Source organism: Amblyomma americanum, chromosome 4 (genome assembly GCF_052857255.1).
Source record: "Amblyomma americanum isolate KBUSLIRL-KWMA chromosome 4, ASM5285725v1, whole genome shotgun sequence".
NCBI lineage: Eukaryota > Metazoa > Arthropoda > Arachnida > Ixodida > Ixodidae > Amblyomma > Amblyomma americanum.
The window spans coordinates 175,163,279-175,178,309 of record NC_135500.1 but is presented as its reverse complement, the minus strand read 5'-3'; the positions used below and the strand labels follow the sequence as shown (position 1 = coordinate 175,178,309).

Genomic DNA, 15,031 nt, shown 5'->3' with positions numbered 1-15,031 from the left:
AGCTATGACGAACAACGAGAGCGCGAAAACAATGCCCAGGAACACCGCGTCGATAAAATATTTGAAGGAACTTGAATTTCACGACTCGCAAGGGGCTTGTGACATGACAGACGACGCTGTGAACCATCTACGGAATCTCATTTTGGGTAAGCATGAACATCACATCACTCTAGTGTCATTTGTCGCAAGACTGAAAATTTTCCCTCTGTCTCCTGTGGAAGGCGCTTACACACGCAGAATTCTAAAATTTCACGTTCAAAGCATGCCGTTTGGGGATTTCTTTCATTTCGTAGCAGGAAAAATATGCTTGCACGAGATTATTGTGATCAGTGCCGCCTACCATAAGGAATTTTATGTGTAATATTGAACTAACCAACTGACGAGCTACATCCTAAGAGGGACTGCTTTTTGATGGAAATTAGCACAGCCGCTACACAAAAAAGAATACTGCAAGCCTCAATATCAATTTCGCAATAGAATAATTCGTGACGGTATAGATAATTCTAGTTATATAACCGTCTTTCATTGCACATTATCACGTAGAATGCCGTGCAATCAATTTGCGTCCCTCACGGCTTTTAAAGGAAAACTCTGCAGTAAATAATTTGAAAGGCCCTGTATATAATACCGAAAAACTTTCTTAGCTTAAGTACTAATCTCAAAGCCATTTTTTTAAGCCCTTAGGTTATCGCAAAAAAAAAATTTCAGTGAGCCTTTGAGAGCAATAGGCAACTTTAATAGTCGTCTAAAAGACATTGCCAACCATCTCCCGTGCTTACGTACGATATTGTACTGTACAGCGTTGTAAAGACAAGCGTAAACACGTAAAAATCAACAACAAATATTTACCAAATGATTTGTATTTATGCATGGGCTGCAGAGCTGATATGTAAACAGACCAATTGGTGTGATATCATAAAATGTGACCGTTATTTGTGTGCACAGTGCAAATGTTTCTATTATGTTTTGTTCTGTGAGTTTTGATAAGGGCTTTAACGCAGCTATTATTGCTTGCTGTCACAGGTATTGCACGTATGTGGTCTTGGACTGTGACGCTGTAAGCATTATTAAATAAAACATATTAAAATACTTAATATGAGAAAAAAAGGCACGTCTACCCATTGTCGAGTTGCACCCCTCAAGATACGTCCCAAACAGAATTTGCTTCAGTTGGGGGGGTCAAGGTGGGCCTAGAATTCGGCTTTCGGTGCGATATGGTAACTCTTCAATTAGTGACTGCATGTATATAATGTTTATCTGTTATTTAATTGTGGCTTTATTTCTATACCACGACCGGAGTATGCATGTATAGCGGACAAAAATTATTGTGGGACGGTAAAAAAAAAAAGAAAATGTCCCTGCCAGTGCCACCCCGTGGACAGTTTTCCTATCCGTTTTAGGACATTTTTTGATGAGGGGGGAAGAGAAAGAGATGAGAGGGCACAACCACTTTTAATGGGCGCCCTCTCCGATTCGAGAAACCGAAAATATGTCTCCATTTCATCCTCTGACGTCATACTCACATAGTTCCACCTCTGTCCTTTGTCAACACCAACCGAAAAGCTAACTGCACTGGGAGTATCGAGCACCTTCGACGGACTGCGAGAAACGCAACGTAGTGCGCAACAAGACAAACTCGCTCAAACTAGAACGAGAAGACATCTAATGGAGAAATTAGGGCTACCCCTGGGCACACAAAAAGACAAGGAACAGATTAATAATGAAGACAGAAACAACATCCGGGTAGGACCCATAGCCAGACACATGGAACCCAATATACACCATGAAAGACGACAAGCCAGAGTCCGAGAACTCAGCAAGGAATTCAGCGACAATCCCAGTGTAGTCTACACGGACGCAGCGAAGTACAGATACCAACGCGAAACGATCGCTGTTGTAACAGACGGAGGGAAAGAAATAACCAGCGCAACGACAAACAACCCAAGCACAGAGGCAGCTGAAGAGGCCGCCATAGCTCTGGCAATATCGCACGGTAACGCAACAGGACAAAACCTCACTATAGTGACAGACTCCAAACAAGCATGCAGAAACTACCTAAGAGGCAGGATCGACAACATCGCCAATCATATTCTACACACGACGAGAAGAAGCATAAACACTAAACATAATATAGTATAGGCTCCGGGACAAGAGGGGATGAGGGGCAACGTGGCAGAAGACCAGTTAGCTCGAGGGTACGTCAACCGAGCAGACTCAACACTTTGCACCACGGGCACCTTTGACCCTGTTACCCCCACGTACTCAGACATACTCGATCATTACAGGGGTCAGCGGAAACGCTACCCAGCCCCACACAAAAGGCTATCCAAAGAGGAGGCGGTAGACTGGCGCAGACTACAAACTGGTACCTACCCGCAGCTGCACAAACTACACAAGATTTTTCCTACACAATATGCAGACGAATGTCCGTGGTGCCAGGGTAAACCTACATTAGAGCATGTCACATGGACCTTCACTAAGGTAGACTTACACCCTCAAATAGACCACCCGAGTGTGACGCAGTGGGAGCACTTGCTGGCCAGCCAGGACGAGGAAGCGCAACGATTTCTCGTACGCCGAGCCAGGCTGGCAGCTGTCATGTACGGCATCCTAGACCGAGGATCGACACGGCGCCCAGTGACCCGTAAGGGTCAAGAACACTAAATTTTCCGCAAATAAAGTTTTTCCATCCATCCATCCACCTCTATCCACCATATTGGACCGTGACGTCATCATTGGCACACGGCAGGTGGTTGTTTCTGCAATGCTATTGTAGGTGGAACTAAAAGTCTCAATGCGAGATACGCTGTTTTCTAGTTGCAGCCACAGATGGCGCTTTGTACTCATGTTAGTAGGAGACCCCACGAAATCTCGAAACGTGATGAGTAAGAGGTAACGCTCTTAAAAACATTTCTCACGCTACTAGTAAGGTATCGGCGTTAAATGAAAGAAGAGCTTCGATAACAATACGCTTTGAGAACATGAAACGGGATATTTCACCTGTATTTTTATCGCACACAGCGCTCGCGCGTCGTTCATCGGAATTTGCGAAGTCATTCACACCACGCACTACCATAAAATGGAACAATTTACCAGCGCACATAGCCACTGAATCTAACGCCTTCATATTGCTTGCTATCATCCGCTGCGGCGTTGGCATTTGAAATGTTCTAAATGTCCGATATTTTTTAATGTTTTCTTTTTTCCAGTTGCTTTACTTTTGCGATTACTTCTGTTCTTTCGTGCCTAATAGGTACACTGTAGTATTTTGCATTTTCATAATGTTTAATCTTTTTCTCTAAACCTATAATTTGTATTATATTGTTTTTTTATCGTCTGCTTTTTATTTACTCTCTGGTGCTTAATTATTCTTTCCACGATATACCTAGCCTGTTTATGGTTCCTTTGCTTGTTATTGATGTTCCTTGTACATGTTTTTACACTGACCCCCCTCCCCCTATGTAATACCCTCGAAGGAAGGCCTTTAGGGGTACGCTGAATAAATAAATAATAAATAAATACATTCGGCGTATATAGTGTTTCGTCTATAAGGTATTGCAAGGTGAATGAAAAACGGGAGCCAGGCAGGTATAAATTTTGCAGAACTTGTACATAGAAGAAAACGGTGGCTAAAAAAAAAATCTGCGTTCTGCCTCTTCACACCTCTGTGATGACCAGATGAACCTCTGCTCGAGTGCCCCATGGACGAGGCCTTTCTACTGAAGTTTCTAAGAGCTCGCAAGTTCGACGTGCAGTGCGCTTTCAAAAATGTCAAGAAGTACTTTAAAGTCCGGAGGGATAACCCGGATATGTTTGATGCCTTGAATCTGCACGGTATTCCTTTCGACGAGGCCTGCCGCAAGCACCGGCTAGTGACGGTTTCGCGCAAGACGGATCCCAAAGGAAGAGGTGTCATAATGTTCAAGACCGGTAAGCTGTTTGAAAAAAACTGTACTCTCCATATATCTTAAGGGACCGGGTAAAAAAAAAAACACGACACAAATTGATTTTTTTTCTTTTCTTGCATTTATGGAAGTACATTCTTTTGTGCATCTTTTCCAGTACCCCACTTCTTCCCGTATGGTACATCTCCATTTCAAGAATAGTTTTAAAAACGAGGAAGTGAGCGGTCATGTCCCCCTTTTTTGTGTAAGGAGGAAATGTTTTACCTAACATTTAAAACTGAGTTCCATGTCCGAAATTCACTAATATAAGAATTGCTTAAAGTAAAACATATCTGGCAACCATCTTAGACCTCTCGGCATCCATGTTAGTCTCTTAGTCCTTCAGCTGCATCGTCTAGAACTGAACTAAAAAAAAATGCCTTGCTAATAACCGGAGGCACTAAGATAGTCAATATTAGACACTGCCATAACACTCTACGATGCCAACATAGAAACAGGCAAGGTTCTACAATGCTTAGACATAACCATAGGCCGTAACGCATGAAGTCATTTTTTTTTACTTTGTATGATCATGTGGTAATGCGGGATCATGAGAAAGTATGCCCGTTTGTCGCATACTTTCGTGGTAAAGCCACATGAACTGCTTTTCACTGGCATGCCAAGACCTCCCTTCCACGACCGAAGCTCGGGACACATCCGAGCAGCGGCGAAGTTCGCCCCTGTTTAGAGTGCACTTCCAAATGTGAAGAAAAATACAAGCTCCTTCCTTCACAGAGAACAAATGTTGCATTGTGTGCACGTAGGATGACCCATTGATGACAAAGAAAATAGAAAACATGTAAACAAAGAATATTTAGTGTAAGCTTTTACAAAACTAATTTGCTTACACAGCATTCAGACTAAGGCAGACTAAAGTTTCGTAAAATTTTTAGCGCATTTTACAAGCTTTAAACAATTATTTGTCTCGATAACTCAACCTAAATAAATGCCTTTCTCGGCGCGACTAGTGACGCCGTCCGGGGTGCATCTTTGGCACCACTGGTGGGCAGAGAGTTAAAACATCTTTAAATTTTGAAGTAGAAAAAAAAAGCTAAGAAATTAGTTTTTTTTTTTGGAAATATTAGAAACAATGTAAAATAACGAGGAGCAAGAATGTACTCGCAAAATATTTCCAGGTACGCCTCGAGTTTGACAGTCCAAAGACGCTTTTGCGAATTATTGTTCAGATACATTCATAATTGCCTGGTGTTTCTGTTTGCAAAATGATGCCATTTGCTGGGGTGTGATACCGGCAGGAGATACCTTTATCTGCACTCACAGCCATGGTGATGCATGGAATGTACAAGCAAAGCAACACTGCAAGGTGCTAGAAGTGACCACCGGACACCAAGTTAAATGCTCAGCCTGTACTAGACAGTGTTTGATTTATTCTGGTCACAGCGCTGCAGAAGCTAATCCAATGAAGTTGTGAGATCCGGGAATACGCTGTCAAAAGCTGACAGCACCAAAGGCAAGAAAGAATCAGACAAACAAGCCGATCGGTATAATTTTATAAAAACTGGTCTTGAAGGAACTGCACCACAGTCCTAGAACAAGAACACAAATCATATAATCAAAGGGGCAGCTTCGTTGTTTAGAAGCAATGCCAGCGAAAAGCCTTCGAGTTTCGAAGGCTCGCATGCGTGCTGCCGTCAAGACTCTCGCTAGAAGAGAGGCCAGGAGGTTGAATTCGTCAGTGTGATGAGGGAAGCAGAAAAACAATCCCTGCGATTTGACCACCTGCTGCTGGACCAACATACAGGGAATAAACGTGATAAACTTTTTGAAGCTACTTTGGGGGTAATCCTCTAGTTTGGTATAGTCTTAATCAGCTAGTTTATCGTGTATGATGTACCTTTAATCAGCTCCTTAATCAGCTTAATCACGCTTGTGTACGTCCACTCACTTCTGCTGTCCCCTCTTGTGTGCTCTACCAACTAGCCCTAAGTTTTACGCTGTTGTACTAATCCTCTTACATCAGCGTGGAAACTGACGATCACAGGCAAACAGAATAGTGTACACTTAGAGAGACTTTCAGTCTCACTGGTGAGCTTTGCAGCGAGAAAGACTTTTTCACATAGTTGCATACAATGCGAGCAGCTCAAGCGGCATATGGGCGATCATAAGCCAGCATTATCTCATGTCAAAACGCTGGGTTAACTGCCGTGCCAACGGAGTTAATTTGCTTTTCTTTGAAGTAATTAACCTAATGGCGAAGCAAGAACTTAAGCAGTCGGAGTGTGTGATCAGATACAAAAAGAATTCTTTCGTAAAGTATGTTCACTTTGCAATGCACGAAAGTGTTTTCTTGGGGAATCGTTTTTTTTTTTTTCTATCATCACTAAGCTTGCCAGTTAGCGGATATGAATTCTTACGTAAATAAAAACAGAGGTGCCTTAAGCTTTCTATGTCTAGAAGGCCCTACAAGCATTGTTTTCTGAGGAAGCAATTTTCTTATATCAAAGCGGCGGCGAGGAAATAGCAGTTTATTCGAACACTCAATTTTGAAATTTCACCATCTCTAGCCGCGTTCTCATGCAGAAGAGGACTGCGCGATATTTCTGACGTCATATAGGCTCCAGCTCCGTCAGAATGGAAAGCAAAAGGCCAATTAAGAGAATGCAGCAGGCCAGTACAATGTGCCGCAGTTGGTTAAGGCTCTCTCATGGAATGACAAGTAAACACGATGCCATGGCTAAACCCCGGCGTACTTTAAAACTGAACCATAATACTAGATGAAACCCAAAACTTTCACGTTTTTTATGTTTACTTTTGCACATTTGACTTTAATAACTCTCTATTATGCCTTTTAAGTGTCATTAGGTTGTGCTCAGCCTTTTCCTACGTTTTATGGCTCATGAAAAATATCAGAAAAAAAAATGTTTTCTGTTTCAAAAGTTGTCTTTTTTTCGAGCCCTCCCATCACTAGTGGGCGCCTAGCTTCTCCCATCCGGAGCCCAGTGGAATGTTGTGCTTGACTGACCGTTTTGGTTCTGTTGCCTACTTAGTGGCATCGACAGTTATCCATCGTAACACTATAAAGATGACACGTTAGATACTAGGATCATTTAAGGCAATTAATTCTCAAAAATGATGGTGATATCACAGGGTGGTTTCTTTTTCTTTTTGCTCTTCGAAAACAGATAACAAATAACGTCTGAAGTGTCCTGTAGTGCCTCATAGAGTTCCGTATGAACGTACAGAAAGTGAAATTATATAAAAGAGTCCATTCAATGGAGTAATTTCCACGCGGTCTCAATGTACAATCAAGAAGCCTTTAAGTCGTGGTTTATTTGTTATGTATTCCGGACTGACACAAAGAGAGCCTAGAACGGAAGCGCGGGAACTCTGGAACAGAAACTTTGCAGTTAACATCGGCGTGAACAATTGATTCGTTTTACTTTAAGATAGCCATAGATTTGTATTGATTCCTGTGCGCTCACAAAATACACGTCAGCCGAGTAGCCTGTTGATTGCACCGTGCGTAGGTCTGTCCCGTCTAGCAGACCCTGTTTTCTTACGTGCAAATGACATGCCTTGCTGCTATGTCTTTTCTTTGCGTTCTTCTACTCATGAGGTTGTTTTATTTATAACTGTCAGGTCATTGAACATCGTTTTTTTTTAACCCCTCATTCCACTCTCAGGAAGCTGGCGAGCCGACATATGCTCATTGAACGACTTCTTCAGAGCAGCCATACTTCACGGCGAGCACCTGCTTCTTCGTGAAGAGTTCCAAATCAAGGGCATTGTGGCCGTATTAGACCTTAAGCACCTCAGTGCCTACCACCTGCCGCACTTCACGCCTTCTGTGATCAGAACGTTCCTCAGCCTTGTACAGGTAAGTCTGTTTTTGCTTCGGAGATAAAAAAGACAACCTTATTTCGTTCGTATTTCTCTCCCACTCTTCAGAGCAGAACGAAAAGGGCATGGAATTGTTAACTTTATCATAACTGTAGAATGTCATAAACACAAAATGCACGCTTAATAGGCAAATCCATTAAAACTGCTTCTCGGACATGCCGAAAGCGTACTATGCAAAGAAACGCCATCATGATAAGCACTTCGTTAAAAGCGATCGTAGAAGTTTCACTAGTTTCAGCGTTTGATGAACGGATGATGAAGATTAATGCGAGAAACAGTTACAGTAGGCGCAGTGTTTTCGGAGGATGTAAGTTAGATTTAGGAATTAGCCGCACGAATAATCCTAGCGATAAACTTTCAGCGGAATGTCCAGCATTTTGAGCATGTCTATTTTTGCCCTCAGTCTAAACACGCAGGCGCTGCAAATAACTTTAACACCTCGAGAAATAGTACAAAGACGAGATATTTTACCTCTACAGGCGCCATTTCACAGACAAAATATTATGACGAAGAAGACGAAGTTGGCAGAGGCCCGAGACCGAGCGGTCGCGCTAGGCCAGCAGCCATTAAAACCATCTCATTGCCATCGGTCATCTCGTCTCATTCTTCGGCTCGCCGTCACGTAACATTTGGTTTGAGGTGCGGAGTTCATCCTCATACTGGTCCGGTAGCTTCGGCGCATGCGGGAGCCGCGGTCGTCGGCCATGAGTTCTTGGTCTGCGTCGCCCGGCCGTGCCCCAGCTTTTCAGACCCGAACCGATCTGGCCGTTCTTCCCCCGCCCAGATCACTTAACACGATGAACTGAACCTGACGCAAGGACCCGACCCCACCGACCCGAGACGCTGCCCACATGTGACGACACCGTTCCCCTGCCCATGCCGTTCGGCGCGTCCTGGGGCCCCGGCCGTCGGCTCCTGGTGACCTACGGCCAGGAAGCTTCGCGGGCCAGGAATCATTCAGCCATGTCCTTCATCGTGGCGGCCAGCACCTCACCACTTTCTGCTTCCTGTCCCGCCATCCTCTGAAGCCCATCACCACTTCGCGCGTCTCTTTGTCACCGATGGGGACGATCGCTCGGTGGCCCCGGGTAGTGTGACGAAGAAGACGAAGTTGGCAGTGGCCCGAGACGGAGCGCTCGCGCTAGGCCAGCGGCCATTAAAACCATCTCATTGCCATCGGTCATTTCGTCTCATTCTTCGGCTGGCCGTCACGTAACAATATTAGCATTTCAAGCAGAGATTCTATTGGACTACCTGTAGTAGATACTTTTTTCACGATCAATAACACCATATATGTGAAGTTATTTGCACTCCCTCAAGGTATGTCGGTTCATCCTTTTGGGGTTCAGATTATTCTAGTCGTTTATTTGCTTTATGTCTCTACCCTGTGCAAGAGAAAAGTAAAAGTATTCCCGATTCGTCCTAGAAATAATTAACGCTCCAATAAGGAAAAATCTCTTACACGTCTAAGCATGTCCTATTGGCCGTTCATTTCCTTGATTTGTTTTACCCTCCCGCGCTGAGCCGCGAGCCATTAGGTTCAGCAACAGAAAAAAGAAACGTAAACCTGCACAGCGACTCGTATGTGCTGTGGCAAGCACGGAATCGTCTATGTTGAACTCCCTCGTTCAGTTTAATGAGTTGTCTTGCAGTGGAAGTGGATGGGCCAGGCGTAAAGTTAATGCAACGATTTGGTGTAATTACTCAAGAAACATGCAGGAACGTTCCTAAATTTAACTATGTTTGCTGCATGTTTGGTACCGCACCAAGCTTTCTTAGCAGGAACATTAAGAAGCCTGCAGACGGTCGTCGCTCTCCATGTTCTTTTAGTACGGTAGCACCACTAGACGCATTTTCTAATTTTGACCGGCGGGACAGGCGCAGTTGGCTCGTTTCGACCCCAGAAGCCTATGTCAGGTGGCGCCCCCAAGCAGAGTGGCACGGGTCGCAACTTGGAGGGGGGGGGGGGGGTCTGTCTCTTTTGCCGCCAATGGTACGTACGCCCGAAATAACCCTGTCCGTCCGTAAAGCCTGCTTTGTGGCAGGCGGCCCATCTGCCCACCAAGTTGTGGGAAACCTGCCCGGAGTGTACACCTGGCAGGCCTTTACTCAGGTGCTTACAAAGCCTTTATAGTGAAGGTTTTCATGGTAAATGCCTTCCTGGTAAAGGCCTTTCGGTCCACTGCGTCTAGCACACAAGAACCCTAACTGTTCAGGCTAACTAGTGCTACCTCACGATAATCCACGCTTAGCTGTGCTAAACCGTCTGCTTTTTTTTTCCCAGGACGTGATTCCGGTACGAGTCAAAGGAGCCTATATTATCAATAACCCTGCACTCTTTGACGTCCTTTTCGCTATTGCCAAGCCTTTCATGAAGTCTAAGCTGGTCAAAAGGGTAAGTAAAGTACCGCAGTCTCTTCTGCTCACTAACTTTAATATGCTTCAAAATAGAGTTGTCTGAGTGCACAGCAGGCCGCTCGGCATACTAGTTCGGTCGTACAAGTGGCCTCGTAGTCTAAAAGGCAGAGCAACAAAAGAGAATTGGTCGTAACTATTTCCAAAAGACTGCTCCCATACTATTCCCTCTCTTCACTGTGATAGCGACGGAGCTGTCACTGTCACACAAGAGCCAATCTTACTTAGAACACAACATCTGGACCACCTGGATCATGAAAGCCACTTTTCTCGGGAGAGCTTGCCTGCAGTCCTACCAGGATAGCATTTGCTTTGGCTGATAGGTGAACTCGGAAGTGTTTGCTCGCGACACGTGACGGTCATGCTGTTTACTTCGCAGAAATCCTGATATGCAGCGAGCATTGTAAAGGTCCCATGTTTTTGAACCCCTCGAATGCTTCACGAGCGCCTGTATCAACAACGCGTGTAGGACGCGCACAGTGCTGTTTTAATGGATTTTCGCGCCTGTTTCCAGGTCCGCCTGTTCGGCTACAACTTAGAGGAGCTACACACCTTGGTGCCGGACGACGTGATTCCTGAGGAGCACGGAGGAACGCTCGAGAGCTACGACTACGATGTAATAAAGGAGGAGCTAATGAACGAAGATAAATTTTTCCAGGAGATCGACTCACATGGTTATCGCGCGGCGAAGTAGAAATCTGCCTGTGCCTATTTCGCAGTGAAAGTTTCTCGTGATATCAGTTTAGCCTAATAAATATAGCAAATACTCCTCATGCCTGTGGCCGACAGAACTGTCATTATGAAGGCTACTTCAGCCCTGCATACATATGCAGTGAGTCTGCAGGCAAGAGAACGTTTGTAGCCATGGCTCGTGACATCAACCACTACACGCAAAGGATGCCCCTGACCTTGTAAAGAGATTCGGTGTACGGCTCCGTTCTACAGGTGTGTGAATGAGGAGAGCGCGTGAGGTTTGTACGGCGATCACCACTGGAGTAAAATATGTATGCCTGCAACTAAGAATTTTGACGACTGAGACCACTCTGGGAATAAACGTTGACCGGCTCCTCTTCTTCGTATTCCTTCTCTGCTAAGGCTTCGTCGACATGTTAATGTCACGAATGCCATGCGCACATTGAAAGTCTTGGTCTTGCGCTGTTTTTTCTTCCTCTCTGTGTTCAGTATCGAAAATTTGCACACTTTAGAATCGGTGCAATGGTCCTCGCTCTTTCAAGGTGTGATCAGGTCTAACCAAAGCCGAATCATCAGAGCTATCCCTTTGGTTACTGAATAAGACAAGACTAACTGTAGGAAAAATAAACAATCATTTGCACCAAAAAGCCACCTTCAGAGCTTTATACTATGAGCCTATTGTGTTCCTATCGTTACCTTAGCGTTCCTAATTAAGTAAAAAGAATAAGTGCCGTCGGTATGCTGTGTACAGAATCAATTAAACAAGTCTCCGATTGCTCGCGAGGTATTTCGAGGGTTGAGGTGTCAGGAGCCGGCGTTTTCTGCGCGAACAAAAACGTTCATCACGCGTTGCGTGCCGCGTTTCACAAGAAAATCGGAATGGTTTCGTTAAGGACAGTATACAGAACCCTTCACAGAAGTTAATCTTTTGAGCACGACGACGAGCATCATGACCGAGACTGAAAACTTTTTGGAAGGTTTGGTTGCAAGCTGCTATACTAGGACCATATCCTTATATCCTTTTCTAATTCGCATATGGGTTTTATGAAGGCGTAACTTGTGAGAAGGGTAGGCTGCCACGACTTTTGTTTTTTTTATGCTCTTAACTTTCAAAAAGTAAAATAACCAAACAGTCAGTGGTGGTAGCAGGCAGCGTATAAAAACCACAGAAAAAAGAAACGCGGGCCGCTATCCACAAACCATGTTGGCAACCAGTTCACGCGCCCAAACTAAAAAATCTGTATTGTTTCGCCTCAGGAGCATGGTGAACCTTCTTCAAGACTGGAAATTCTCTAGTTGCGAGTGGAACATAATAACACAGAGAGGTTGGTGTTGTGCCAGAGCTCTTGGCGTTGCATGCCTGCAATTTAACTAAGCAGGATACGCAGTAGGGGTTAGCAGAGCGAATGGGGCAATCTACTTTACATAGGAAAACGTTTTTATAACCCTGTAATGACATTTTACGTATTTTTTTTTTCCTTGCGGCCTTGCATAAAATTACCGCCTGTGACTAAATTGAACACATTAACGATGGCTTGAGAGAGATATATCTAAGGACCACGTCTAAGGACCACGATACACACGCGGAAGTCGTCGTGTGCGCGTTCAGATCATCGGTAGCCACTGAAGTGAGCGTTTCCTTTAAACACCTCCTCACGTATAGCATGAAGAAGCTGTGTAACCTATTGACTGATGACGTCACTTCGGAAGGGTGTGGAAGGAAAAAATTCAAAGGGTGGCCACACAAGGAAGAATTCACATCCTAGTAATAACGAGAAGATTTTCAGAGAACGAAAAACAGAAATAGAGGGCACCATTATCGAACGTAAAGCGAAACTACCACTGCGAGGTTGGAATAAAGAAGGAAAAAATGAGCTGTAGAAACAGTCAACTTCAGGCCGCGCTCAAACCGCCGAATCCCTTCTAACTGCGAGTTTTTGCTCTTTACAAGGAATGCAACAAAGCTGAAGTACCTCTGCAAGTCATGCGTAGAAACATTATTCACTGAAGTGATGCATAAACGTAATATCTGTCGAGATCTAACAAAATTGAGCAGGTATCTACAGCAGCTTTAGCAGTGTTACCGGTTGTGTTTTTCCTTCAGCACGTCTCTGAACATTACGAGAAGCCTCAAGAATCGGGCAGGAAGAAACGCGTCCATCTATTAGCAGGAGATAAATTAGCTCCGAAGCCGAGGTTGTACTCGACTTAACCGGAAAGAAACCGTGCACAAAAAAGCACAAACTAAAAGCTGTAGAAACAAGGCCGGCAGTACGATAACGGGAAAACTACGTAATCACGGCGCATGACGGAAACACGGAAAATGACGGCAGCCGCAAGCGACCCCCTTGCCAGGTCCGGGACAGAACGAGGAGGAAAATGAAGGCCGCCTTGGGGCGAGGAATGAAGGAAGAGGCGCGCATGTCTTCCAGGTGACGGGTGGTTGCTTGGGGCGCGCTGAGATCTTGGCGGTGTTTGCGCGTGCAGCGCAGCTTTTACCCCTGATCACTCCGAAAGACGTTATTGAAGGAGATCGATGAAGTCAGCCAATGTGCAAAGATGCACCATCACTCATGTTTAAATGCGTCTGAGTATTGACCTCGACGAACGAAATGAAACGCACGAGAAGGTACAGTACTTTTAACTGCTGCGAGGCCACCTAGCATGCCACCGTCACTTTCACCAGGCAGTATGAGATATGCTATGATAGTTACCACATAAAGCTAGCAAGTGCCTACAAAAGGACTGCGTCTGAAAGGAACACAAGGAACAGGTCGCACTCTACAAGTTCAAAAAGCCAGCCTGACGGAATATTTAGGTTATCCTTTGAATTATGCCGGTGCGTCAGAAAGAAGTGAAAAACAAACAGATATTTCTTGACATTTTGCGCAAATAGGGGTTCGTTGGTGTGACTAGCAAATACGTACATTATTGTCTCCTAATTCGCGGTTATATACGGGCAACCCTAAGCACAAAATCTCTATTAAAGAGAAAGCCTATAGTGATACAGTTTACTTAATTTCCCAAGTGCTTACACAACAGGCCCCATATACTAGCACTGCCGGGTTACTACTACTTGCCATGGTACAAAGCACGATCACCAGCTGACATCATCAGCAAAGGTGATACTGCGCTCAAGTAAAACAGTGTGGTGTTGCGTGAGCTAGAATTCGCGGCATCGATGTCGCGATCCATTAGCATCTTTTGACAAACCTGTTTCTGGTAGTTCAGCAATTAGTTGCGATCAGATTGCGTACTGTGAATACAGAAGATATATACAAATTATGTAGGCACATTCCCATTTGCATACGCCTGGTTTGCAGGGTCTCCTGGCATTTGAAGGTAAAAACGTCTGACGCTTGCAACAGACAAAGAACTGAATATGTATTGATAAAAGCGCTGAGACGGGCTGAGCATGGATATATCTTCCATTGTTTAGCACGGTTGAGAATTTCAGGAATTACAGTGGCTTCGAACGCGTTTTCTGCACATAAACAGCACGTTCATTTCTTGAGACGGTTCAAGCAGAAAGACCGCCCTAGCTCGTTTTCGCTGCACCGTTCGCTTTGTCAAGAGACATTCGCGTCTTGTCGCGGAATGTGTGCGATTAATCACTCCATCCCGCGTGCGGGTGGGGTTTGCTATGGCATCAGCGTTTCCCGGTCCCAAGCTAATAATTTCTGCGGACAGGACAAGCATGTCGGCAAGCCGGCATGATCTGCACCTCCCACAACATTGATCGGTTTTTTGAGACGGTGAGAACTTGATAAGTCAGATTCTGCGCCGCGTAGGAAGAGTAATCATCTCCATCAGCCTGACTACGCCCGCAGCTCGGCAATGGCTTTAGTTTTTCTCAATTACTAATAAATATATTCCCAATCAGTTAGGCGGTGTTCGCCACTGGCGGCCCAGAGGTGACGCCAGTTGGTGACACCCACGAAAGCTGGGCATGCATTTATGGCGGTCCTTATGACAAAGCTCCTGAACACTCGGTCATTGAAGCTCCTCCTAAAAAATGGCTTCTAGATAACGAAATCGGAAACATGTGTGACTCTGCCAGTAATATATCTACTCTGACATTCATTTCTCTATATCTCTCACACATAGCATCTAAGAAA

The 15,031-nt window shown here is 44.8% G+C and overlaps 1 protein-coding gene across 1 annotated transcript; it reads left to right on the top strand.

Annotated features, from left to right (window-relative positions):
- On the top strand, positions 1–11,275 carry LOC144128701 (alpha-tocopherol transfer protein-like). The gene is made up of 5 exons (XM_077662329.1): positions 1–146; positions 3,679–3,930; positions 7,589–7,782; positions 10,090–10,200; positions 10,735–11,275. The coding sequence occupies exons 1-5, from the start codon at positions 5–7 to the stop codon at positions 10,912–10,914; spliced, it is 879 nt and encodes a 292-aa protein (XP_077518455.1). The 5' UTR covers positions 1–4; the 3' UTR covers positions 10,915–11,275.
- Positions 11,276–15,031: the final 3,756 nt, after the last annotated feature.

Excerpts from the sequence above, each read along its gene's own strand:
- LOC144128701 (XM_077662329.1), top strand. The coding sequence starts at position 5 with ATGACGAACAACGAGAGCGCGAAAACAATGCCCAGGAACACCGCGTCG. Across the intron at positions 7,783-10,089 it reads CGTTCCTCAGCCTTGTACAG|GACGTGATTCCGGTACGAGT; the intron begins GTAAGTCTGTTT and ends TTTTTTTCCCAG. Across the intron at positions 10,201-10,734 it reads AGTCTAAGCTGGTCAAAAGG|GTCCGCCTGTTCGGCTACAA; the intron begins GTAAGTAAAGTA and ends GCCTGTTTCCAG.